This window comes from Manis javanica, chromosome 11 (assembly GCF_040802235.1).
Source record: "Manis javanica isolate MJ-LG chromosome 11, MJ_LKY, whole genome shotgun sequence".
In the NCBI taxonomy this organism is placed as follows: Eukaryota; Metazoa; Chordata; class Mammalia; order Pholidota; family Manidae; genus Manis; species Manis javanica.
Window position 1 is genome coordinate 67,646,988 of NC_133166.1, and position 25,480 is coordinate 67,672,467.

General features: G+C 41.9%; 1 protein-coding gene across 5 annotated transcripts in view; it reads right to left on the reverse strand.

The window, feature by feature from the left end:
* The window catches only part of NUP160 (nucleoporin 160), a 70,793-nt gene extending 49,744 nt beyond the window's left edge, over positions 1-21,049 (reverse strand). For 4 of the 5 annotated variants that reach the window (XM_073216565.1, XM_037018841.2, XM_073216566.1 and 1 more), the window contains exons 1-7: positions 20,893-21,049; positions 20,527-20,638; positions 11,326-11,536; positions 10,794-11,016; positions 9,366-9,444; positions 8,733-8,847; positions 8,065-8,223 (exon numbers count right to left, since the gene is read on the reverse strand). In XM_073216565.1, the coding sequence (XP_073072666.1) occupies positions 8,065-8,223; positions 8,733-8,847; positions 9,366-9,444; positions 10,794-11,016; positions 11,326-11,536; positions 20,527-20,638; positions 20,893-20,992 (999 nt within the window). In that variant the 5' untranslated portion in view covers positions 20,993-21,049. Of the gene's footprint in view, positions 1-8,064; positions 8,224-8,732; positions 8,848-9,365; positions 9,445-10,793; positions 11,017-11,325; positions 11,537-20,526; positions 20,639-20,892 lie in introns of those variants that run through there. The other variant, XM_073216567.1, reaches the window with a different exon arrangement.
* Positions 21,050-25,480: the final 4,431 nt, after the last annotated feature.

The window sequence follows — 25,480 nt, forward strand, 5'->3', positions numbered from 1 at the left end:
TCTATTCCTTCAATGGCCTCTTGCATCTTATCCATTCTGCTTATAAATCCTTCCAGGGATTGTTTCACTTCTGTGATCTCCTTCCTGACGTCTGTGATCTCCCTCTGGACTTCATTCCATTGCTCTTGCATTTTTCTCTGCATCTCATCCCATTGCTCTTGCATATTTCTCTGCATCTCTGTCAGCATGTTCATGATTTTTATTTTGAATTCTTTTTCAGGAGGACTTGTTAGGTCTGTCTCCTTCTCAGGTGTTGTCTCTGTGATCTTTGTCTGCCTGTAGTTTTGCCTTTTCATGGTGATATAGTTTGCAGAGCTGTTACGAGTGACAGCTGGAACAGCTTTCCTTCTTGTTGGTTTGTGGCCTTCCTCTCCTGGGAGAATAGCGACCTCTAGTGGCTTATGCTTGGCAGCTGTGCGCAGACAGGGCTTCTGGTACGTGCCCGGTTGCTATGGAGTTTATATCCGCTGTTGCTCTGGGCGTGGTGCGGCTGGGGCTGCTCCTCCAAAATGGTGCAGCCCTGTTGGAGAGGGAGCGGCTCTGTAATGGGCCTCTGTGCTCCCTATTGCCCAGGGGGTTAGAGTGCCCAGAGATCCCCGGATTCCCTGCCTCTAGGCTAAGTGTCCTGTCCTGCCCCTTTAAGACTTCCAAAAAGCACTCTCCAAACCAAAACAACAGCAACAACAAAAGAGGAAGAAAAAAAAAAGGAAAAAACACGCGATTTTCTTTGTCCTCAGGTGCTGGTCTCAGGCACTTGCTCACCGGTCTTGCTGCCTTGTTTCCCTAGTATTGGGTCCCTATCCCTTTAAGGCTTCCAAAAAGCTCTTGCCAAAAAAAAAAAAAGGGAAAAATGCGCGATTTTCTTTGTCCTCAGTCGCTGGTCTCAGGCACCCACTCACAGGTCTTGCTACCCTGTTTCCCTAGTATTGGGGTCCCTTTCCCTTGAAGGCTTCCAAAAAGCACTCGCCAAAGGGGAAAAACACGCGATTTTCTTTTTCCTCAGGCGCCAGTCTCAGACACCCGCTCACCGGAATTGCTGCCCTGTTTTCCTAGTATTGGGGTCCCTGTCCCTTTAAGGCTTCCAAAAAGCACTTGCCAAAAAAGAAAGGGAAAATCGCGCGATTTTCTTTGTCCTCAGGCGCCAGTCTCAGGTACCCACTCACCGGCCTTACTGCCCTATTTCCCTGGTATTGTGGTCCCTGTCCCTTTAAGGCTTCCAAAAAGCACTCCTAAAAAAAAGGGAAAAAACCGCTCCGGTTTCTTTTGACCCGCCAGGAGCCGGGGGTAGGGGCGCTTGGGTCCCGCCAGGCTGGGGCTTGTATCTTACCCCCTTCGCGAGGCGCTGGGTTCTCGCAGGTGTGGATGTCGTCTGGATGTTGTCCTGTGTCCTCTGGTCTCTATTTTAGGAAGTTGTCTTTGTTATATTTTCATAATTCTATGTGGTTTTGGGAGGAGAGCTCCTCTGCTCTACTCACACCGCCATCCTCGTGATGTATTTTTGAATTTGATTTGCTAATATTTTGTTGAGTATTTTTGCATCTATGTTCATCAGGGATATTGGTCTGTAATGTTCTTTTGTGGTATCTTTGCCTGGTTTTGGTATTAGAGTGATGCTGGCCTCGTAGAATGAGTTTGGGAGTATTCCCTCCTCTTCTACTTTTTGGAAATCTTTAAGGAGGATGGGTGTTAGGGCTTCACTAAATGTTTGATAAAATTCAGCAGTGAAACCATCTTTTACACGGGTTTTGTTCTTAGGTAGTTTTTTGATTACCAACTCAATTTCTTTGCTGGTAATTGGTGTATTTAGATTTTCTGTTTCTTTCTGCATCAGCCTTGGAAGGTTGTATTTTTCTAGGATGTTATCCATTTCTTCTAGGTTATCCAGTTTGTTACCATATAATTTTTCACAGTAGTCTCTCATAATTCTTTGTATTTCTGTGGTGTCTGTAGTGATTTTTTCTTTCTCATTTCTGATTCTGTTTATGTGTGTAGACTCTCTTTTTGTCTTGATCAGTCTGGCTTGGGGTTTACCTATTTTGTTAATTTTCTCGAAAAACTAGGTCCTGTTTTCATTGATTCTTTCTATTGTTTTATTCTTCTCAATTTTATTTATTTCTGCTCTAATCTTTATTATGTCCCTCCTTCTACTGACTTTGTGTCTCATTTGTTCTTCCTTTTCTAGTTTCATTAATTGTTAGTTTATAGACTGTTCATATGGGATTGTTGTTCTTTCCTGTGGTAGGCCCGTATTGCAATATATTTCCCTCTTAGCATGGTCTTCGCTGCGTCCCACAGATTTTGCAGTGGTCAATCATCGTTGTCATTTGTTTCCATATATTGCTTGTTTCTCTTTGTATTTGGTCATTGATCCATTGAATATTTAGGAGCATCTTATTAAGCCTCCATGTGTTTGTGGGCTTTTTCGCTTTCTTTGGGTAATTTATTTCTAGTTTCACACCTTTGTGATCTGGGAAGGTGGTTGGTACAATTTCAATCTTTTGTAATTTTCGGAGGCTCTTTTTGTGGCCTAGTATGTGTTCTATCTTGAAAATGTTCTATGTCCACTTGAGAACAATGTGTATCCTGTTGCTTTTGGGTGAAGTATTGTGTACATGTCCGTTAGGTCCATCTGTTGTAACACGTTGTTCAACAGTGCCTCTGTCTCTTTACTTATTTTGTCTGGTTGATCTGTCATTTGGAGTGAATGGTGTGTTGGAGCCTCCTAAAATGAATGTATTGCATTCTATTTCCTCCTTTAATTCTGTTAGTATGTGTTTCACATATATAGGTGATCCTGTGTTGGGTACATATATATTTATAATGGTCATATCTTCTTGTTGGATTGACCCCTTTATCATTATGTAATGTCCTTCTTTGTGTCTTGTGACTTTCTTTACTTTGAAGTTTAATTTGTCTGATACAAGCACTGCAACTCCTGCTTTTTTCTCCCTGTTAGTTGCATGAAATATCTTTTTTCATCCCTTTACTTTCAGTCTGTGTATGTCTTTGGGTTTGAAGTGAGTTTCTTGCAGGCAGCATATAGATGGGTCTTGTTTTTTTTATCCATTCAGTGTCTCTTTATGTCCTTTGATTGGTGCATTCAGACAATTTTCATTTAGGGTGATTATCGATAGGTATGTACTTATTGCCATTGCAGGCTTTAGATTCATGGTTACCAAAGGTTCAAGGGTAATTCCCTTACTATCTAACAGTCTAACTTAATTCACTTCCTATGCTATTACAAACACAACCTGAAGGTTCTTTCTTTTTCCTCCTCCATTCTTTATATGTTAGGTATCACATTCTGTACTGTGTCTATCCCTTGATTGACTTTGGGGGTGGTTGATTTGATTTTGTATCTGCTTAGTAATTAATTCTTCTACTTTGCTGTGGTTTTTTTCCCCCTGGTGACAGCTATTTAGCCTTAGGAATACTTCCATCTGTAAGAGTCCCTCCAAAATGCAGTGTAGAGGTGGTTTGTGTGAGGTAAATTCCCTGTTTTTGCTTATCTGGAAATTTTTTAATCCCTCCTTCACATTTAAATGATACCCTTGCCAGGTAGAGTATTCTTAGTTTGAGGCCCTTGTGTTTCATTGCATTAAATATATCACGCCACTCCCTTCTGGCCTGTAAGGTTTGTGTTGAGAAATCTGATGATAGCCTGATGGGTTTTACTTTGTATGTGATTATTTTTATCTCTCTAGCTGTTTTTACAAGTCTGTCTTTATCCTTGATCTTTGCCATTTTAGTTATTATATGTCTTGATGTTGTCTTCCTTGGGTCCCTTGTGTTGGGAGATCCATGAACCTCCACATGGCTTGAGAGACTATCTCCTTCTCCAGTTGGGGAAGTTTTCAGCAATTATGTCCTCAATAACACTCTCTCTCTTCTTTCGGTTCCCCTATAATGTAGATTTTGTTCTGTTTGGACTGGTCACACAGTTCTCCCAATATTCTTTCAATCTTAGTGATGCTTTTTTCTCTCTGTGTTTCAGCTTCTTTGTATTCCTCTTCTCTAATTTCTATTCCATTTACTGTCTCTTCTACTACAGCCAATCTGCTTTTAAATCCCTCCATTGTATGTTTCATTTTAGGTATGGAATTTCTTAATGATTGAATCTCCATCTTAAATTCGTCCTTGAGTTCTTGAATGTATTTCTGTACCTCCATGAGCATGTTTATGATTTTTATTTTAACCTCTCGTTCAGGAAGATTGGTGAGTTCAGTTTCATTGGCACTTTTTCTGGGGTTTGTGAGATTTTGGTCTGAACCAGGTTCCTTTGACAGTTCATAATTCTATGTGGTGCCCTCTAGTGCTCAGAAGTTCTTGTCTCTGGAGCCGCTCAGCCCCTAGAGTGAGGTTGGGGGTCGTAGGGGAGTGGCACTGGTACCTGGGAGTAGCAAAGCGCTGTTTTCTGATTCCTGGCTGTAGTGCCTGTCTTCAGTTATCAGAGCCAGTGGGCTGAGTACACTGGTGTAAGCCTCTGTGCTTGGTGTCTCTAGCTGTTGTAGGCGGTGCCTCCCTCTGCCTGGCCTGACAACAGTGCAGTGATTGCCGGTTTGCAAGCAGGTGTTGGCAGGCCAGGACGAAGGTGCAGTAGGCTGCGTGTCACAGTGGGGGGCCTCAGAACTGAGTAGGCAGCCAGGGAGATGGAGTGCATGAAGCTCCTCAAAGTTCCCAAACTGCTGGGCTGAGTGCTCCCAGACTACCTTGTCCACCTATCCCTTCTCTACGTAGCAAGCTTCATGCAAATCCTGCCCCTTCAGCAGCCCTCTCGCTGCTAGGAAGCCTCTCAGACCACATGCCTTTCCTTTGTCCCAGAGCGGCCGGTTGTGGATTCCCATACTCCCAGAACGGCCAGAATCTCAGTCTCTTAAGCACTCCGCCTGTCCCAGCTCCCCAACCCCACCAACCTCTAGAGCACCATATAAGGTACATTTGTGCTCCAAAGCAGACCTCCAGGGCTGGGTGTTCAGCACTTTTAGGCTTCCACCTCATTCCCCGCTCCGTTTCTCTTCCTCCCGCCAGTGAGGTGGGGTGGGGAAAGGGCTTGGGTCCCGCCGGATCAAGACTTTCATACGTTACCCTGTTTCGTGAGGTCTGTTCTGTTTGTAAGGTCTGTATTCAGTCTGGTGCAGCCTTCTTTCATGTTGCTGTTTTAGGGCTAGTTGTCTTAACTATATTTTCATACTATATGTTTTCAGGAGGAATTCTCTGTCTCACCTCTCATGCTGCTATCTTGAATCTCTCCTAGACTGATATTTTACAAAATAAAGAAACCTCAAATATGGATGTCTGCAACAATATCAAATCACTTCAAAAGTTGCAAAATGCTTTCTTTCACTTTCTGTACATCTCTTACTATACATCGGTAACAAAGAATTCATGGCCCAGGACTGTTTCACAGACCACACCATAGGTCCACGGGACTTCTGTTTGAGATTTTTATTAGTGTCTTATATGCAGATGGTATGCTTATAATATCCATGAGGACATGATGCTGGGAATGACTGAATTAATACACATTAAAGAATTAGAACCCAAAGAACCAAAAGAAAAACAAGAAGAAACATGAAATTAATAGAAATTGACATAGAGATTTAAAAAATCCAACTGTTCAGATTAGGGAGGAAAAAAGTCTACTCAAGGAGTTTTTGTGAAGTAGAAAGACCATAGATTCATTATAATCTGAAAAGGCTAAAAAACTTAACTAATTTTAGTTTCATTAACAGAACCACAATGCTCAACACAAACAAGTAAACATGCTGTTCAATTTGATACCATTTCTACATTGGATTTTGGCTCTGTTAGAGCAGTGGTCCTCAAAATGTGGTCTCTGGACTCCGAGAGGTCCCTGGGGCTGTTTCAGTGGTTCAGTGAGGTAAAAATTCTTCACATAATAACACTATGACATTATTTGCACTTTTCCATGTTGATGTTTGCACTGATGATGCAAAAGCAATGATGGGTAAAATTACTGATGTTTAAACATGAATCAAGGCAGTAGGCAAACTGGACACCCTTTCAAGACAAAAACACTCAACAAACAAGGAATAGAAAGCAACTTCCTCAACACAATAAAGGGCATTTTAAAAAAATTCATGGCTAACATCATACTCAATGGTAAACACTGAAAGTTTTCTCCCTTAGATCAGCAACAAGACAAGGATGTCAGCCAACTCTCACCACTTCTATTCAACATTGTACTAAAGGATCTATCCAGGGAAATTAAGAAAAAGAAAAAAGAAAAGCACCCAATTGGAAAGGAAGTACCAAAACTATATTTGCAGATGAGATTAATTTGTATATAGAAAATCCTAATGATTCCACTATAACACTATTAGAATAGAAGATTTCAACAAGGTTGCAGGATACAAGATCAATATATAAAAATCAACTGTATTTCTATAAACTTGCAATGAGCGATCAAAAAATAAGATTAAGAAAGTAATTTCACTTATAATAGCATCAAAAATAATAAAATACCTAGGAATAAACTGATCAAAAGAATTGTAAAACTATACTCTGAAAACTATGAAACATTCTAAGAAGTTAAAGATCTAAATAAATGGAAATGCATACCCTGTTCATGGACTAGAAGACTTATTACTGCTAAAATGGCATTATTTTTCAATATGATCAACAGAACCCACACAATTTCTATCAGAATCTGTGAAATAATAAGACATAATGAAGTGACTCCTGGATAGCCTCAGTATAGGGACTGGTTACCAGGACGACCAAGCCTTGATTAGGCTTGGAACTTTCAGCCTCCATTCCCTTCCTATGGAAGGGGAGAGAGGCTAGAGATTAAGCTAATAATCGATCATATCTACATGATGAAACCTTCATAAAAATCCCTGAAGTATGGGATTTGGTGAACTTCTGGATTGGTGACCACATTCATGTGCCAGGAGGGTGGCACAAGCCAACACCCTGAGGACAGAGGTCCCTGTACTCTGGACATTTCTGGATTTCATCCTATGTACCTCTTCATCTGCTTTTCTTCTGTATCCTTTATCATATGTGTTACCTCATTTACATATGGTAAATATGTGTTTCCCTCACTTACACAAGTGACTTCTGTGGGCTATACTAACAAATTATTGAACCCAAGGAGGGGGTCATGGGATGAATCAAGAGCCCAAGGAGATAAGAAGAGTTTGGCATTTGGGAGTGGCCTGGTTTGGGTGTTAGTCCATGATGAAGATGAGAGGACTTCCACATGTATGGCAGGCCTCATGTAGGGTGGAAACTCAAGCAGTGTGAGGAGGGTGTCCATAGAATGGCAGCCTGCATTAGGGATTACAGCCCAATCAAGTGAGAAGGGTGTCCATTGCACGGGGAAGGCTAGTGCAGAGTGTCAGAGCCACATAAGGTGGGGAAGGCATCCATGGCAGAGCAACCTGGAGTGGGGTATCAGAGCTCAATGGGAGTGAGGAAGACACCCAGATGGGGCAGTGACCCAGCAGGGGGAATTGAACCTCCAGCGCAGTGAGGAGGACAAACCCTACCTCACTGGAATGCTATTAGAATTAGATGGATAATTTGTAGAATGTGACCACAGTGTAAACAGAGTCCAAGCATTTGCTATTAATGTACATAAAGGGCCTGGCACAGAAAGGTACTGGCACTGTGCCAAACACAGTATCCAACAAATGGCTGTTTATATGATTATACTATTATATTACATTCTAAATACCTCATCTGCATGTAACAGTGTTTAGATTATGAACAGAGTAGTTTTCTAAAAACTAACTTCCTTTCAACCACTTAATAACACCTACAACCCTTTCATAATGATATTTTTTTCACCCAGACTTCCAAATTGGCTCTTTCTTTAGTTTTGGTTAGCCCTTCCTTTCATATTCCTTTAAATTCTCTACTCCCTTTTATCTTGACTTCTCCTTCAAGATCTTTTAACCCACCATCTCTGCAGAAACAACACAGGAAACATGTAGGTTGTTGTGAAGACTCCATTAAATAGATTTAATGAGTCCACAGCTACTTCCTCACATCAGTATATACAGAATTAACTTGGTATATATCTTACTTGTTTCATACCTGTCCTCGTTTTGGTGCATGCATGTATATCCCTAGGTAGAGTCCCATGGAAGGGGAATAAGCAAGTCGTAATTTGTGCCCAGTCCCAGCAATGAGCCGAAGGTCTTTATTCACAGGGACATACTCCAGCACGTCAGCTACCATCAGGCACATTTGGTCCTGCCCAAGATAAGGTTAAGAAGTCATATCGAAGAATACTTAGGCTAGAAAAACACATCCTTTCCCTTTGTAAAGGATGCATGTCCATTATAGCTAGCATTCTATCTAGTTTGTCTGCTAAGAAACTCTACAGGTTTTTTAAGGGCCAAGATGAAGGTATCTTTTCAATCTGACAGAAAACATCTGATTTATAAACATTTTGTTTGTAAATCTGAAAATTATTTTACTAACTTGTGCTTTAGCAATAAATTTGTTCCTCTTAAGTGAGAAGTAGTCTGTAGTTTTTCAATTTTTTTGGTAGGATTCATAATTTTCAAAATAAAAATATAAAAAGTTAGGGGCAAAATGTATGAAAAATAAAGTTAAATGAAATTCTCTATCTGGACATGGCTCATAATTTCCAAACTAAGTGATCTGATTATCTTTAAGAGAAGCAGCAAGATTTACTTCAATACTTAAAATTCACAATTCTATTCTAACTTAGAGTAATTATAAATGTCATCATTTACCTTGTAAGACCACATTCGTAGTTTATGATCCTGGCACAGAGCAAAGATGAAGGCATCATGCTCGACACAATGAACAGCAAGACTGAGGGGACGATCTGAAGACCCCTGATCACCTCTGAAGACATAAGGCCAAGTTTTAGTTTTACTGTTACAAATCATATGATCATTAGAATTTGCAATTAAAGAGGTAAAATAATATTATAAAGGTACTCTTAATCAACAGGAGCAAGAGTTTATATGCTTGTATAAGATCAGCCATTTTCTATTTGATTTACAACCAATTACTATGATAAATTTTAAAAGGCCTTACATAAGAGTGGAATAATGTTCTAACTATCAAAAATGTTGTTCTAATATTATACTAATTGGACTTGGTAAGTCATAGCACAGCACTAAACTGGATACTCTGAGAATATATACAATAAGCCAGTTTCTCCTGTCAAGGTGTCCAGTCCCAAATAAAGGGGGTTCTGTAGTGTGGCTCTCTTCAGACAGAATGTGATGTTGTACAGATTCTTCTCCCTTCCAATACAACGTTTATCTGCCTTCGATAAGATTGGAGGCACTCACAGGTTCTGATTAAAAAAGAGTAAATTCATGGCCCCTTTGATTTACCTGCCACACACCACTCACCTGATGGCTGTAGGCATCCAGCCTATAAGCAATCGTTGCATTACTGAACTCTGTTTCAGTTCCACTACTGACACCATTCCTACAAGATTGAAAATAGACCAATGATATCCAAGGCATCTCTTGATCCAGTTTCGAGAAACCCAAAGACAAGAAAGATGCACCCATGAACAAGTCTTTATACAGGTAACAGGTTTCTACATTTCTGTACATAAGTTTTAGGATGTATCTTTCGACATATGTCACACTTAAAATAATTGGAATCATTAATAAAAATAAAGAGCACTAACATATTCCTAGGGAGAAGTCTTGCCATTTACAAACAGTAAGCCATACTGGTGCTCCGGAGAATCCCTTCACTTGTTCCAGAGGAATCACTGGGTACCTTTTGTGTGCCAGGCACAATTCCAGATGCTGGAGATGTTGCAGTAAACAAAACAAACCTAAACACTCCTGTTCTCATGGAACTTTACATTCCACTGGAAGGTAGGGAGAAGCAGAGAAATTAACACGTGAAGTAGAATGACAGTAAGTTGAGAAAAATAAAACATGGAAAAAGCATAGTGAATGCTGGTGCTGGGTGTGTGTGTGTGCATGTGCACATGCATGAAGTTTTGAAAAAGAGTGGTCAGGGGCGGCCCCCTGAGGGGACATGACATAAAGACCTAAAGGAGTTGAGGGAATGAGCCAAGCTGGTAGCTGAGGAATGACTATCCCAGGTAAAAGCCCCAAGGTAAAAGTATACCTGGTACGTTTAAGAAGTTGCAAGAGGGCATGTGCCCCGTGCAGCAAAAGGAGATGGGGGAATAATGAGAAGCTGAGGTTAGAGAGGTAGCAGAGGGTCACTGTAAGCCCATGTAAGGCTCTCAGGTTTATTCTGAGTGAGATGAGGAACCACCCTCATTCCAGGGCTTTGAATGGTTAAGTGACATGACTCAATTTAGGTTTAAAATGTATTAATCTGCCTTAGAGTTTCTATAAAAGGGCAAGCACAGTTCTGGGGAGATATTTAGGAAGCTAATGCAATAATCGAGGCAAGAGGTAGTGGTGATTTTGAGCAGGCTATCAGCAGCTGAACTTCCTTGTTTTAATTAATTTATTTTAGTTATAGTACCTCAACCTGAAGGGAGACAACCAATCAACTTATCTCTGCAACATGCCTTAGAACAGGCTGTCTAACAGGTATCTGTTTTCCCAGACTCCAATAACCTTTGCAGTTCCTCATCCATTCATATAAAGTCTCACCTTTTTGGGAAAAAAAAAAACAGGAAAGCACTTGGGACTCATCAGGCAAGCCATACTGAACGACAATATCAGAGCCAGTACAGAAGCAATTTCTGCATTAGAGGACAGGTTTGGTCGTCTAAGGTTTGTATTAATGCCAACAATCCTTGTTTAAAAGTTAAATTTGTGCTCAATTCCCATTCTTACCAGGTATGTCATAAGGAGGTAGTTTAAGAACAAAGATTCCCCCAGAAGCAGATGGTAGAGCAAACAGAGCTTCCCCATCGTTGCTAAGCCAGGCTGCCGAGGTGGTGGAATTAGGCGAGAGTCCAGGTACTGCTGGAATTAACTGATAGTTGCAAGGATCCCTGAAATCAACTTTTCCAATGTCTGTGAATATTGACTGCATCTGACTTTCAGTTACCAACTCCTGTGGAGTAATTAGAATGAAAAATCTGTTAAATAAAAATTAACTGAATTGTGCTCAATTCCTCTCAATTGCTACAAAAGCTTGTAAAAAAAAATCACTGAGCTTAAAAAACAAAGTTATTCTTTTTAATGAAAACTATCTCTTCACCGTAAGACGTGTCTGAACACTTTAGATAGTAATATCAAGGTATGCTTGGTGAGGACCTACAAGGAATCCAGACTTCCTTCAATTCCAAAGGATACTGTTCCCACACTAAATGTGTGCCAGAGTAACTTGAAGAATAAAGGATATTACACTTAACCAACTTACACTCCTATACATCCGGGAAGGGTGTGGTAAAAGTAACCTGTGCACTGTTTGATTGGTTAACATTAAGATTATCACATGATACTGAGTCTCAGAGATATGAACCCCTGCAGGTAAGAGGCTGCAATTTTGGAATTTGAGGCGAACTGCATTATTCAACAGATTTATGTCCAGCGACTCTTCCATCAGCTCCAATGTATCTCCGAAGGTCTTCCTATTAAAAAAAGAGACATTTGTTTAAAAGGTTTATGCTTTTCTTTCCACTTGATTGTTGCACTGAAATATATATGAATAGTTACCATGTGAACTCTCCCAGTTTGAAAACTTTGGATAAATAAATTCAGACCAACTTTTATTATTCAAAACACATTATACAGATTTATAAAACACAGCATAATATAAAATCCAAGTATTATATGATTTTCTGTTAAATGGAAGCATTTCCAAACTTGATAAGCCATTTATTTAGAAGGGTATTCAATACAATTAAACTCCACTATAATGAAAATTCACACCATACCCCCCATTACTTGTAGTGGAATGCGGTCTCTATACATATTACTACAGCACTGAACCGCAGTGACCTTAATAAATGTGGATATTTTCCCTTGTATTACTTCTCCCTGCTGGGATGCAGGACAGACTCTTCTTCAGGTGCAACTCTGCCATGTGGCAGTGTTAGAACCAGAGAACATAACACTGGGAATGCCCTACCTTCCCATCACCTCATCTACCATATTACCTGCATCCTTCCCCACAGGGCAAGTCTCCTTCCAGTAGTAAAAGGCCAATTTCTTTTTTTTTTTTTTTTACTTTTTATTTACTTTCGTATCATTAATATACAATCACATGAGCAACGTGATTACTAGATTTCCCCCATTATCAAGTCCCCACCACATACTCCATTACAGTCACTGTCCATCAGTGTAGTAAAATGCTATAGAGTCACTACTTCTATTCTCTATGCTATACTGCTTTCTCTATGCCCCTCCTACATTATGTGTGCTAATCCTAATGCCCCTTATTCCCCTTATCCCTCTCTTCCCACCCACCCTACCCAGTCCCTTTCCCTTTGATAACCGGTTCCTGGGTTCTGTGAGTATGAGGCTGTTTTGTTCCTTCAGTTTTTGCTTTGTTCTTATACTCCACAGATGAGTGAAATCATTTGGTATTTGCCTTTCTCTGCCTGGCTTATTTCACTGAGCATAATATCTTCTAGCTCCATCCATGTTGTTGCAAATGGTAGGATTTGTTCTTTTTATGGCTGAATAATATTCCATTGTATATATGTACCACTTCTTCTTTATCCATTCATCTACTGATGGACACTTAGGTTGCTTCCATTTCTTGGCTATTCTAAATAGCGCTGCAACAAATATAGGGGTGCATATGTCTTTTTCAAACTGGGCTCCTATATTCCTAGGGTAAATTCCTAGGAGTGGAATTCCTCAGTCAAATGCTATTTCTATTTTGAGCATGCTGAGGAATCTCCATACTGCTTTCCACAATGGTTGAACTAATTCACATTCCCACCAGCAGTGTAGGAGGGTTCCCCTTTCTCCACATCCTTGCCAACATTTGTTGTTGTTTGTCTTTTGGATGGTGGCCATCCTAACTGGAGTGAGGTGTTATTTCATTGTGGTTTTAATTTGTATTTCTCTGATGATTAGCAATGTGGAGCATCTTTTCATGTGCCTGTTGGCCATCTGAATTTCTTCTCTGAAGAAGTGTCTGTTCAGTTCCTCTGACCATTTATTGATTGGATTATTTGCTTTTTGTTTGTTGAGATACGTGAGCTCTTTATATATTTTGGATGTCAACCCCTTATTGGACATGTCATTTATGAATATATTCTTCCATACTGTAGGATGTCTTTTTGTTCTGATGGTGTCCTTTACTGTACAGAAGATTCTTAGTTTGATATAGTTCCACTTGTTCATTTTTGCTTTTGTTTCCCTTGCCCAGGGAGATATGTTCATGAAGAAGTTGCTCATGTTTATGTCCAAGAGGTTTTTCCCTATTTTTTTTCTAAGAGTTTTATGTTTCATGACTTACATTCAGGTCTGATCCATTTCGAGTTTACTTTTGTGTATGGGGTTAGACAATAATCCAGTTTCATTCTTTTACATGTAGCTGTCCAGTTTTGCCAACACCAGCTGTTGAAGAGGCTGTCATTTCCCTATTGTATATCCATGGCTCCTTTAGCGTGTATTAATTGACCATATATATGCTTGGGTTAATATCTGGACTCTATTCTGTTCCACTGGTCTATGGGTCTGTTCTTTTTTTTTATTTTTTATTTTTTTTTGAGAGGGTGACTCTCATATTTATTGATCAAATGGTTGTTAACAATAAAATTCTGTATAGGGGGGGTCAATGCTCAGTGCACAATCATTAATCCATCTCAAGCCTAATTCTCGTCAGTCTCCAATCTTCTGAAGCATAACGAACAAGTTCTTACATGGTGAAAGAATTCTTACATAGTGAATAAGTTCTTACATGGTGAACAGTACAAGGGCATTCATCACAGAAACTTTCGGTTTTGATCATGCATTATGAATTATAAACAATCAGGTCAAATATGAATATTCATTTGATTTTTATACTTGATTTATATGTGGATCCCACATTTCTCCCTTTATTATTATTATTATTTTTATTTTTAATAAAATGCTGAAGTGGTAGGTAGATGCAAGATAAAGGTAGAAAACATAGTTTAGTGTTGTAAGGGAACAATTGTAGATGATCAGGTGTGTGCCTGTAGACTATATGTTAATCCAAGCTAGACAAGGGCATTAGAACATCCACGGATGCAGAAGATTTCTCTCAAAACAGGGGGGGTGAGGTTCTAAATCTCACCACTGTTGATCCCCAATTTCTCACCTGATGGCCCCCCTGCGACTGTGCCTGTCTTAGGTTGTTCCTCCCTTGAGGAATCTTATATGGGTCCGTTCTTATGTCAGCACCAAATTGTTTTGATTATTGTGGCTTTGTAGTAGAGCTTGAAGTTGGGAAGTGAGTTCCCCCGTGCTTTATTCTTTCTTCTCAGGACTGCTTTGGTTATTGGAAGTCTTTTGTGGTTCCATATGAATTTTAGAACTATTTGGTCTAGTTCGTTGAAGAATGCTGGTGGTATTTTGATAGGGATTGCATTGAATTTGTAGATTGCTTTAGGCAGGATGGCCATTTTGACAATATTAATTCTTCCTACCCAAGAGCGTGGGATGAATTTCCATTTATTAGTGTCCTCTTTAATTTCTCTTCAGAGTGTCTAATAGTTTTCAGGGTATAGGTCATTCACTTCTTTGGTTAGGTTTATTCCTAGGTATTTTATTCTTTTTGATGCAATTGTGAATGGAATTGTTTTCCTGATTTCTCTTTCTGCTAGTTAATTGTTAGTTTATAGAAATGCAACAGACTTCTGTGTATTAATTTTGTATCCTGCAACTTTGCTGAATTTAGATATTAGTTCCAATAGTTTTGGAGTGATTCTTTAGGGTTTTTTATGTATAATATCATGACATCTGCAAACACTGACAGTTTGACTTCTTCCTTGCCAATCTGGATGCCTTTTATTTCTTTTGTGTTGCTTCATTGCTATGGCTAGGACTATGTTGAATAAAAGTGGGAGAGTGGGCATCCTTGTCTTGTTCCTGATCTTAGAGGAAAAGCTTTCAACTTTTCACTGTTAAGTGTATTGCTTGCTGTGGGTTTGTCATATATGGCCTTAATTATGTTGAAGTACTTGCCCTCTATACCCATTTTGTTAAGAGGTTTTATCATGAAAGGGTGTTGAACTTTGTCGAATGCTTTTTTCAGCATCTATGGGGATGATCATGTGATTTTTGTCCCTTTTATTGATATAGTGGATGATGTTGATTAATTTTTGAATTTAAAGGCCAATTTCTGACTTTGTCAAGTATATTCTCTTATACCCACCTCCCACCTCCTTCCAGAGCCTTTCATCGACATTCAAATATGCTCTTCCTTGGCCTCTCCTTTTCCATCATCACATTCCCTCCATTCTGCTCTGGCCAAACTTTCTCTATCCCTTCCCACACCCCCTTTAACCTCCCCGGTTTCTACTAAGGTCACCATAACAATTCCAATGGACTCTTCGGTTCTTCTCTTGACCTTTTAGGAGAATGCCACAAAATTGACCCTGTCATCCTTTTTAGAAAGTCTCTTCTCTTGATGTCTTTGAGGCTACCCTCTCCTAGTTTATTCCCTCATCTCCGGGCATTTCCTCTCCTTCCCCCTTGACCTGACCCCTACATGTTACTTCTTCACACCTTAGTCCTGGGTCATCTCTGTTCACTGTACACATTCTCCCAAAGTGCATCTTATCCACTCCCAAAGCTAAAAAACATCATTTCAGCTCTACTCATTTCCCAGAGCTCCTTTGCTTCTGGTAACTCGTGGTATGTCATCAGCACAATTTTCTGGATTGCTTCACCCTCCTGTCTTACAGTTAAAGTTGGGTCCTGATATTCCTTGAAGATAGCTCCCAGAGCCCTCTCTAATAGTGGTAGCTTTCTCTACCACACTTCTTGTAGTGTTGCCTCAAGGTAGGGCACAGGTGTCCTACTCACTCTCCAGCACCACTCCAGGCTACTGTTCCTCCCTCCCTGCCCAAACCACTCAGCTCTGAGGCTTATGAACTCAGATACCACCTGCGACCCCTGATTATTGCAGTTATCTTTTTTTCAACTGAAGTATCATTGATATACAGTCTTTGGTTTCAAATATACAACAGAGTGGTTCAACAGTTACCCATATTATGAAATCCTCACCCCTTCTAGTGCAGTTACTATCAATGTAGAAAGATGTCACAGAATCACTGATTATATTCTCAATGCTGTACTACTGTCTCTGTGACCAACTTACATTGTGATTGCGAATTATTGTGCCCCTTTATCCCCCTCATCCACCCCAATCCACCCCAACCCCTTCCCCTTGGTAACTACTAGTCACTTCTCAGTGTCTATGAGTCTACTGCTGTTTTGCTTTGTTTTTATATTCCAGTTAAGTGAAACCATATTGTATCTTTCTCTGCCTGGCTTATTTGACTGAATATAATACCCTCTAGATCCATCCATGTTGCAAATGCAGGATTTCTTTTCTTTTTATGGCTGAATAATATTCCACTGTGTGTATGTACCAAATCTTCTTAACCCATTCATCTACTGATGGACACTTAGGTTGCTTCGGTATCTTGGCTATCTCACTGCAGTTATCTTGAAGACTGTCTCCTGGCTTACTGTCACTCTCTTCCTTACTTGTCCTGCCACAGTTAACAACTTCAATATCCATGTTTTTTCTAATACCTCATCTTCTCAATTCCTCACCTCTACTGGTTGCCCTTGAACACATACAAATATGTTGGCTTTTTTTATTTCATTTACTTTTCTCCTTTGCCCTCCTGCTACCAGTTAATTTCTCTGCTTCCTTACAGCAATATTACTTGAGAGTGCGGTTCCATACTCACAACTCCTGCTTTCCCCTTCTCTTCTGAATCCACTCCATTCAGGCTTTTGCACCACTAATGGAGCAATTCCTGACTAGGTCACCATCGATCTCCACAATGCAAAGCTCTATTTCCATTTCTTTGACTTACATGCAGCATTTAAGTTTTTCACTCTCCTTCTTCCTAAAACATTTCCCTTGGCTCCTGAGACAGCCCTGTCTTTGCTCAGCTCTCACCTCATCAGCTTTTCTTGCGCAGCCTGTTTACAGCGTTCCTCATCTTTCTAGATATTGGGAGTGCCCCAGGGTTCAGGCCTCAGACTTCTCCTCTTCCCTTATCTACCTACATGAGTGGCTCTGACTGGGGCCATTCTTCCCCCACAGCCAAGGACGTTACCAACTTCTGGAGAGATTTTTGTTTGTTACAACAGGGGTGGTGGGTGCTATTGCCAGGTAACAGGTAGAGGCCTGGGTTGCTGCTCAATACACCATGATATACAGGCCAACCCCCATAATAATGATCTGGCCCCAAATGCTAATAGTGCAGGGGTTAAGAAACCCTGATTTATACTCAATTTTAAGAGATCTCATTCAGTGTAACAGCTTTAAATGCCACCTAATGCCAATAATTCCCAAATCTGTATCTTCAGCCCAAACTCTCCACTCAACTCCTAATTACTGCCTCAACACTTCTGGGTATCTTAACAGGGATCTCAAACTGAACCTGTCCAAAACAGAATTCCTGGACCCAGCAAATCTAAAAAGCAAAGGAACAAAACACCTGATTAATCTGTGTTCTTTCCCAACTCAAGTAATGGTATCTCTATAACTTCCAGTTGCTCAAGCCAAAAATCTGGAGGACATTCTTGACTCTTCTCTTTCAGTATGCCTTACAGCTGACCCAATAGTAAATTCTAACAAATTCATCTTCAAAACTATGCACAATCAGAACATTTCTCACTGCCTCTACCAAGACCACCCTGGTCTAAGTCACCATCATCTTTTGTCTGGATTTAGGCATCAATCTCCTAATCGATGTCCCTATTGCCACCCTTTACCCACTACGTTCTCAACACAGCAGCCACAGCAATCACCTAAAAACTTGGGTCATGTCATTCCCAATTAAAACCTTCAATGGCTTCTTCTCATCTCAGAAGTCAAAGCCTTAAAATAATTGATAAAGCCCTAATCTGGCCCTCAGCCACCTTATCACACTGCCCTTTGCCAGCTCAGCCATGTCCTCCTGGACCCCTGCCACTCACTGCATCTTTTGTTCCTTTCTCTTGGAAGGCTCACCTGGAATTCTCACTCCCCAGATATCTCACTTCCTCTTAAGTGTCACCTGGGCTCTGCCTAGCTATCCCATATAAAATATCAATTCCTGTAGGCTGTCCCCTTCCCTCTCTCTCACCTTGCTTCCCTGTTCTCTATTCCACTTATCACTTGACAAACTGTACTTACTTGTTTTCTTTTGGTTATTGTTGCTTATTGCCTATGTCCCTCCTTAAGAACAAGGACGTTGTCTGTTTTATTCCCTGCTATATTCCCAGTCCCTCAACATTGACTGGCACTAAAACAATTTCTTAAATAAAATGAGCTTTGTATCTCTAACATAGATTTCTCTTCTGAGCCTCAGACCTATATACATTTCAATGCCTATTTGACATTTCCAAAAGGTGGTTACACAGGTACTTCTAATTTAGTATATCTGAAAGTTATTCACATCTTTCCAATCTCTTCTGTATCTCAGTAAATGGCAACCCCTCCATCCAGTATCTGTTTAGTCATACTAGATACCCAGGAGTTGTCTGTTCCCACCTTTTCCTATACCATCTCCCAGTCCATATTCAATCTATTACCAAATCCAAGTGAAGCTACCTTCTAAGTGTACCTTGAATCCATCATTTCTCCTCTCCTAGCCACTTCCACAACTGAGCCACCAGCATTTCTTACTTGGGTCATTATAAAAGCGAACTGCTCTACTGTATTATGTTTACACCCACTTCCACAAAATAGACTGATTTTTTTAAAATGCAATTTTGATCATGTTAATAACTCTTCAAAACCCTTTAATGATTTCTCAGTGAACTTAGGCTAAACCCCAAATCCTTGAAAAGGACCTGAAGGTCTTCCATGACCTGAGACCTGCTCATCTTCCAAGTCTCAGCATTGAGATCTCACATCACTTTCAATTTTACCTACAGACCTTAAGCTATACAGATATTCAGTCCACTCCTCAAAACTTCCCAGGTCTTTCCACCTCAAGGACTTTGCATATGGTGATCCTGTTTGTTGAACTACTCTTGCTCCTCAAACCCCTGCCTAGCCAACCTTTCATCCTTAAGATTTCAGGTTAAACGTGAGTGATTTCCTTTAAGACCTTCCCTGCCTCACCAATAACATTTAGTCTTCCCATTAGGCTCTCACAGCTCTTATACTCTTCCTCTGATGCAAACAGGAAAAATCTGAACTTACATACCTATGTTGTGGATATTAGTTCAGTGGCTTTTTCTTTCATAAAAGTGCCTCATGGAAGTTGGGTCCACATCTATTCTTTTTTTTTTTTTTTTTTGAGAGGGCATCTCTCATATTTATTGATCAAATGGTTGTTAACAACAATAAAATTCTGTATAGGGGACTCAATGCATAATCATTAATCAACCCCAAGCCTAATTCTCAACAGTCTCCAATCTTCTGAAGCGTAACGAACAAGTTCTTACATGGTGAACAAATTCTTACATAGTGAATAAGTTCTTACATGGTGAACAGTGCAAGGGCAGTCATCACAGAAACTTTCGGTTTTGATCACACATTATGAACTATAAACAATCAGGTCAAATATGAATATTTGATTGATTTTTATACTTGATTTATATGTGAATCCCACATTTCTCCCTTATTATTATTATTATTAATTTTAATAAAATGCTGAAGTGGTAGGTAGATGCAAGATAAAGGTAGAAAACATAGTTCAGTGCTGTAAGAGGGCAAATGTAGATGATCAGGTGTGTGCCTATAGACTAAGTATTAATCCAAGCTAGACAAGGGCAACAAAACATCCACAGATGCAGAAGATTTCTCTCAGAAAAGGGGGAGTGAGGTTCTAAGCCTCACCTCTGTTGATCTCCAACTTCTCACCTGATGGCCTCCCCTGCGACTGTGCCTGTCTAAGGTTGTTCCTCCCTTGAGGAATCTTACCCGTCTCTGGCTAACCAGTCATCTTCCTGGGCCATACAGGGAAATGTAAAGTTGCTAAGTGAGAGAGAAGCAATATTGTTTGAAAAGGTTAGCTTTTTACTTCTTTGCAGATTTATGCCCTGGGTCCACATCTATTCTTAAATGGCTACACCTTGCAAGATGAAAATGGTTAGTTGTTTTTGTTCACCACTTCATCCCTAGCACATGGAGCACAGTGCCTTTTATGTAGAAACTCATACATATTTGTAGAATGAAGGAAGCAATAAAACACTATAAAAACACACAATGAATTCAAGTTTAAAACTGGCCTTTGGGGCTTTATTCAGTAAGCTATATTCCCTCTGCTTTTAGTGCTGCCTAGGAGGCTACCTCTCCTAGAACTGTCTCCTTAACTTTCTCCTCATTCAGATATTAACAGAAAAGTCTTTCTCTTTTCCTGTCTATTAACGCTTCCGGGAATCACACTTTGGGAACAGCGAAGAAAATTCAGACACTGAACCTTACCTTCCGGGGGTGGGGGTGAGCGAACAGAGTACTTACCAATGAATGAACCTGTTCCTGGTGACTGAGAACAACTTGCCGCTTTCCACATAGTAGAAGCCTCCAGCGCTCTCGCTGTATTTCACGGTTCCAATCAAGGCATTTGCAGTCCCTGCAAAAAGAGGGTGATCAGCCGGCACATGTGATTCTCTGGGGATGACAGGCAATGAGGGCGCTGAGAAAGCAAAGGATGACGGACTGACAATTCACACAAAAAGAAGGGGAAGAGGAAAAAGGGCACTAGGAAGCTCTGATCCCTGGGATATAGGCATGTGGACACAGAATGAACTGGGGCGTCACAGGTTCAGGAATCCACAGAAGAGGCCCGGAAGGATCGGATCGCACCCTCCTTGACTTATTCCTTACCAACGCCGCAAACTGTGAATTCCCGAAAATGCCTCGGCCTTTCGCGCTCACTGCCGCTGAGCTCCACGAAACTCCGTTCCAGGGATCCCGCCGCCGCCATTTTCACGCCGCCGCCGCCGCCGCCGCCGCCGCCGCCGCCGCCGCCGCCGCCGCCGCCGCCGCCGCCGCCGCCGCCGCCGCCGCCGCCGCGAGGCCTGACGGGACACGAGCAGTGACGGGCGGTGATCGTCATTTCCGGGGACGGGGCGGGCAGGTGCGGGACTTTGGGGAAGAGAAGGGCGTGTCCGACCCTTCGCTGGGCCTCAACCGCGTTGGTGGGAAAAGGCGGGTAGGTCGGGAGGAAACCCGAGAGCAAAGCGCACGGAGAACTGACTCTACCTGCCAGACTCTTCGCATGGCCGGCCATGGAGGGCCTGGGGGCGGGACCTTCTTCCCGGCGGCCTCGGGGCAGCGGGAGGGGCCAGGATTGTTTCCATTTTAAATTCGCCAGCGCGGGCGGCGGAGCTGAGCCTCCCGGGAGAGGCAAGGTCCGAGGTGGCCCCACAGACGGGCGCCCTCTGCCGGATTCCCTAGTTGCGGTCACCTCTCCGCTGCACGGTGTCCGTTTGTAAATCGCTGCGTCTCCATTTCTTCAGCTTTCTGCGACACGTGGGATGGGGAGAGGGAGGGGAAGGAAGAGTGGTCTTTTGGGAATTTTTCAAGAGATTGTATTAGTGTATTCTTGTATAATGACACATGTGTGTTCAATTAAACATTGATGCTGCAACCTGCTGGGATTACCTAAATGCTGCTCACTTGCATACATGAAAGGAATTTGCCTTTCATTCCACCCATGATCTGGAAGTTTGGAAGATATTGTGGCTTTACCCATATCTAGGACAGACTAGATGCTCAATATTGAGGAAACTGCTAATTTTCAGGGGGAAAGGCTTTTTTTCCTTGGTAGTCAACATGTATTAAACTCTTCTGTTACGACTTCTTGATATTATCAGGGCCTGCAACCCGTCTATGTCCTGTGTTTCGTCCATCCTATTCTGACCACTCTCCACCATCTTTCCAGTTTATTCCTTTTGAGACACCAACTCCAGCAATGCAATTCCTCCATCCCACCTACAATCCTTTATTTCTACCACCTTTTCACAGTCCCTCACTTCCTTGTTACTTAATTCTTGCTCTGCTTAAGTGTCATTTAAATATCTCCCTTGCCTAGCTCTGTCTCTTCATCATACTTTGGTATGATGATTTAATCTACAACCTGGATTGAAGCCATGTTGGAGACCAAACAGGCCTGAAGAAAAATGCACAGTCATACTGCCATGCCTCCCTCTACCTCTGTCATGACTGAATCTTGAGTGAAGCCATACTGCTGCCCAGCATACACATTGTATTTCCCTTGTCCATTTAGTGTCCTAGCTGAGTATTTCACACCTCCTCTAACCTGCAACAACCTGCTCTGCCAGGCTTGCTCAGCTCTCTTCTTCACTTAAAATTGATGCAATCAAAAGAGAATATCCCACACTACTGAGACAGAGACCATGGGTTTAGACAGAGTAGGGTGAGGGCATCCAGAAAAGGCAAAGCAGGATAATTATGGTCAGAACAATGTAACAATGTGCAGAGAAATTCCTACCAAATTTTGTGTTAAATGTTAAGCAAAGTCAGAGTCACACTAATTCTTTAGGGGAAAAATACCAAACTAGGAATATAGCCATTTTTTAGTGAGATTAGTTAAAACAAAAGACAGATGGTGGGGATTCTTAAGATGGCAGCTTGAGTAGGGTGGCGGAAATCTCCTAAAACCATATATACTTTGAAAACACAGCTAATACTATTCCTAAAAGAGTGACCAGAAGATACAGTATACCAGCCAGGCTACCTCCACATCTGCAAGAACTCAACATCTCATGAAAAGGGTAAGATACAAAGCCATGACCTGGTGGGACCCAAGCACTCCCACCACCCCAGCTCACTGGCAGGAGGAAAAGAATCAGAGTGGGGAGGGAGTGGAAGCACAGGACTGCTAAATAACCAGCCCTAGTAATCTGCACTGGGAGCACAGACACACATTGCATGGTGTACTGGATATTAGAGGGACAGAAAAGCAAAATCCAAAACTAAGACTGCAAACAGGTTCCCAGAGGTGGCTGCCCTGGGGCAAAAGAAAAGCGGGCCCATTAAAAGCCTTAAAGGGAGAAGGGTTTAACAGGTGGACAAAATCGTCCTGGCACACTCAGCCCAACAGGCTGGGAACTTAAAGGAACTTCAGGCAACCTAACTCCATGGGTGGCAATGCAGCACTGAAGCCTGTCACGGTGATAAGTAGCTTGTCGTTCATTCCCCCCTGCTGGCACTGCAAGTGAACGGGCTGATCTGCCATTGCTGCAGAGCAACCAGGGAGCAGCCCCCACCCACAGCAAACACACAGAGGCCTCTCCCAGTGTGAGGCTAACTGAGCCAGACCCAGAGGCTGGCCGCTGCCTGCAGCTGAGCAATACAGACAGCAGAGACTGGTGCAGAGTCCGCAAGGCACAAAGGGGCTTAATTCTCACAGCAAACTCATGCTGCTCATCTGCAACTGCTGCCAGTGCCCTAGGTCATCCCGAGGGCTGCTCTGCCCACAACAACTCAGGGGATTAATGCAGAGGCGGCCCCTGAGTGTGGCTGCCTGGCACAGGCAGAGAAAGCCGGCATGGAGTCCAGAAAGCACGTAGGAGCTCTGTTCTTGCTGTGAACATGCACTGATCACCTGCAACCATCTCCAGTGCCCTGGGCAATCCTGAGGGCCACCCTGTCCATGGCAGCTCAGGGGATCAACTGAGAGACTGCTCCCTGTGAGTGGTTGCATGGCACAGGCAGTGGACACAGGTGCAGAGTCCCGAAAGCACAAAGGGGCATGGTTCTCACGGGAAAGTATGCTGCTTGCCAGCGACCCCTGCCAGTGCCCTAGGCCATCCCGAGGGCCACCCCACCCATGGCAGCTCAGGGGATTAACCCAGAGGCTGCTCCCTGTGTGTGCTTGCCAGGCACAGGCAGCGGAGACCAGTGTGGTGTCCAGAAAGCACTAAGGGGCGCTGTTCTCATGGGAGAACATGCTGCCCACCAGCAATGCCCACAAGTGCCCTAGGCCATCCAGAGGGCCACCCTGCCCACAGCATCTCAGGGAATTAACCCAGAGGCTGCTCCCTGTGTGCAGTTGACAAGAACAGGCAGCAGAGATGGGCAAGGCGACCAGCAAGAAGGAAGGGACTTTGTCCCCCCAGCTGACAAATGCACCACTCTCTGGCGATCACTTCTATGGCCATGAAAAGGCAGAAGAACTTTGTTCAGTCCAAAATCCCTCAAACACCAGAGAGACGGCCTGGTGAGACCGAAATCACCAATCTTCCTGAAAAAGAAGTCAAAATAAAAGTCATAAGCATGCTGATGGAGCTACAGAGAAATATGCAAGAGCTAAGGGATGAATTCTGGAGGGAAATAACAGTATTGATTCAAGCAATGGAAGGAGTTAAGAGCAGACTGGACAAGGTGCAAGAGATTTAAGGAATAGAAATCAGAGAACAGGAATACAGAGAAGCTGAGGCAGAGAGAGAGAAAAGGATCTCTAGGAATGAAAGAATATTAAGAGAACTGTGTGACCAATCCAAATGGAAAAATATTTGCATAATAAGAGCACCAGAAGAAGAAGAGAGAGAAAAGGGGATAGAAAGTGTCTTTGAAGAAATAATTTCTGAAAACTTCCCCAAGCTGGGGAAGGAAATAGTCTCTCAGGCCATGGAAGCCCACAGATGTTCCAGTGCAAGGGACCCAAGGAGGACAACACCAAGAAATATAATAATTAAAATGACAAAGACCGAAGACAAAGACAGAGTATTAAAAGCAGCTAGAGAGAGAAAAAAGGTCACCTACAAAGGAAAACCCATTAGACTATCATCACTTCTCAGCAGAAACCTTACAGGCCAGAAGAGAATGGCATGATATATTCAATGCAATGAAACAGAAGGGCCTCAAACCAAGAATATCCAGCAAAATTATCATTTAAATTTGAAGGAGGGATTAAACAATTCCCAGATAAGCAAAAGTTGAGGGAATTTGCCTCACACAAACCATCTCTACCGTGTATTTTAAAGGGACTGCTCTAGATGGAAGTGCTCCTAAGGCTAAATAGATGTCACCACAGAAAACAAAGTCACAGCAAAGAAAGTAGACCAACCAAATACTAAATAAAAGCAAAATAAAATCAGCTATCCACAAAATCAGTCAAGGGAAACACAAAAGAGTACAGAATAAAACACCTAACATATAAAGAGCGGAAGAGGAAGAAAAATAAGAGAGAAATAAAGAATCATCAGACTGTGTTTATAATAGTGTAATAAGTGAGTTAAGTTAGATGGTTAGAGAGTAAAGAAGCTACCCTTGAACCTTTGGTAACCACGAATCCAAAGCCTGCAATGGCAATAAGTGAGTATCTATCAATAATCACCCTAAATGTAAATGGACTGAATGCACCAATCAAAAGACACAGAGGCAACACAAAAGCAAGACTCATCTATATGCTGCCTACAAGAGACTCACCTCAAACCCAAAGACA